The 2017-nt window shown below is 37.7% G+C and overlaps 1 protein-coding gene across 1 annotated transcript in view; it reads right to left on the bottom strand.

Moving 5' to 3' along the window:
• The window catches only part of LOC106532772 (tripartite motif-containing protein 54), a gene marked incomplete at both ends in the record, with an annotated part of 12708 nt that overhangs the window by 7528 nt on the left and 3163 nt on the right, over window positions 1-2017 (bottom strand). The window contains 2 exon segments of the mRNA XM_014028916.1: window positions 610-687; window positions 1526-1621. Coding sequence (XP_013884370.1) covers window positions 610-687; window positions 1526-1621 — 174 coding nt within the window.

The raw sequence follows: 2017 nt of genomic DNA, 5'->3' as shown, positions 1-2017 counted from the left end.
TCTCCTGTCTCGTGCACGAGCACCTGATACACATTAATCAGTTTATGTAGCTCATTTACACACTTTTCCTGAAGGTAGAAGCGTTTGTTGAATCTGACGTGACATGTTCGTACGAACCCTTTGTACGAACAAAAGTAAGAGAAATTTAGGAGAAGAATACAAACATGTTCTTGCATGAGGCCCATTGACTCTAAACACCATGCTCAAGACACACCCCACTGGACCAGAACCAGGTAGAGTCATGGACTGGTCCAGTCAAATTCTAGACCTCAGTCCAACTGAGAGTCTCTGGTTTGAGTCAAAAATTGTTGGCGACAATCAGCATCTAGCTTAAGGAGCTTCAGATGTTTGGTTATGAAGGACAAATACATAAATATATAAATTATTGTACAAAATAATGTTCAGCATGTTTTCTGCAGTGATTGCACCTCCTTTAAACTGGATGATGGGCCTGTTGTAGTGGTCCTGATCCACAGGAGCCGTTAAAACAAGACTGGATGATAGCAAATTCAGTCTTCAGTGCAGAGGTAAATMTCATGCTGCCACATTCTTAGTACTTCCTATATATAAAGGTTCCTTGCTGTTTGAAGCATCCTTACAGAGCCTTACCTTGCGTTTTTCCTCCAGAATAGAAAACAAACAGCTGAATTTGTCACACACACTCTGTTTCTGAATCCTGTAGTTCTCCTGCGAGACAGAAGGAAACCAAACCTAAAACCRGATGAACGTTCCAGCTTTAAGCTAATAAAGGACACATTTTCTCTGTGACACAAAATTTAATAARCTCAGAACAAACAACTAAAACTTTATATAAAACAGTACACCGTTTATCGTTTTTATATAATGTTAAATTACAGTAACTACGAAGAACAGATTTAAATAAACTCTGCTGTACAACTGTGGCCTTTCAAAATGTAAAACTTCAAGGATATAAAAATGAAAAAAACAGGACACACTTATACATCAGAAACAAAAAGGAAAATAAAATATATGAGTACTTTATCAAACAATAGCTGATGTGAGCTATCTTTTAGGTTATGTTATGAACATTGCTGCCATCTTAAAAGCCATCATATTGGATAAAAGTCAAAATTTTCCAAAGAGTGGGTTATACAGCATTTCAGAGAAGATCAGAATTGCTCAGAAATGGATTGCTGCAATCATAATGTTCAGTATCTCTTGTGGTTCAAAAGGTARCAACAGAAAGTTGCAACAGCAACAACAACCAGGAACGTTGCCTGTGATGGACCTTCGATGTGTTCAGTGTGTTGTCCCTGGTGCTGAYCACAGAGCTTACCTGTGACAAACAACAGCTTTACACTTTCTGTACTAGCATCATTTTGATCTTTGGCACACAAGGTGTTGATTCAAGGAATGCTACTTTTAAATGTTTCAGTCCCAGTGCAAATACTTTGGCCTTCGTCCTACACCAGATTAAATGAAATAAACTGYACCTCAACAAGTTGTCACTACATTTTATGGAAGTAAATTCATTTTTGTTTTAGTGATAGTAACACTTACGCACCTCTACGGTTCTACGAGTCTCCTCCAGCTCGTTGAGAACAGACTGGACTCTGTCACTGAACGCCACCAGGGAGGTTACACCTTCACTCAGTTTATCCTGAAAAATACACAACACACTACTCATTTTTTCTGTGTTCTCACTTAAATTTAAATCAGACTGCAAGTCCAACCCTGTGATTAAGCTGTGATCTGTGCATTGTGTACCCTGCCTTTTACATAATGATTGGTGACAATAAGGACAATACAAACTGAGATAGCTGCCACAGCTAAGCAACCACTGCAAACACAAAAATGGTTAAAACTCAGTCAGTTTACAGATATTGGGTTATCTTAGTGTGGTGATAGCCTCCTTACATCCTCTAARTGAAAAACACTGACTGCTGATGTCTCATTACTTGATTGGAAAACTATGATACTGATGAAACTGTATGATTTATTAAACAATTGAAAACAATTACATCAATAAAAATGGCATTACAATGTCATATAGTGT

Source organism: Austrofundulus limnaeus, unplaced genomic scaffold (assembly GCF_001266775.1).
Source record: "Austrofundulus limnaeus strain Quisiro unplaced genomic scaffold, Austrofundulus_limnaeus-1.0 Scaffold829, whole genome shotgun sequence".
Taxonomy (NCBI): domain Eukaryota; kingdom Metazoa; phylum Chordata; class Actinopteri; order Cyprinodontiformes; family Rivulidae; genus Austrofundulus; species Austrofundulus limnaeus.
Note: the sequence above shows the minus strand (reverse complement) of the source record. Positions and strands in the feature narration are given on the sequence as shown.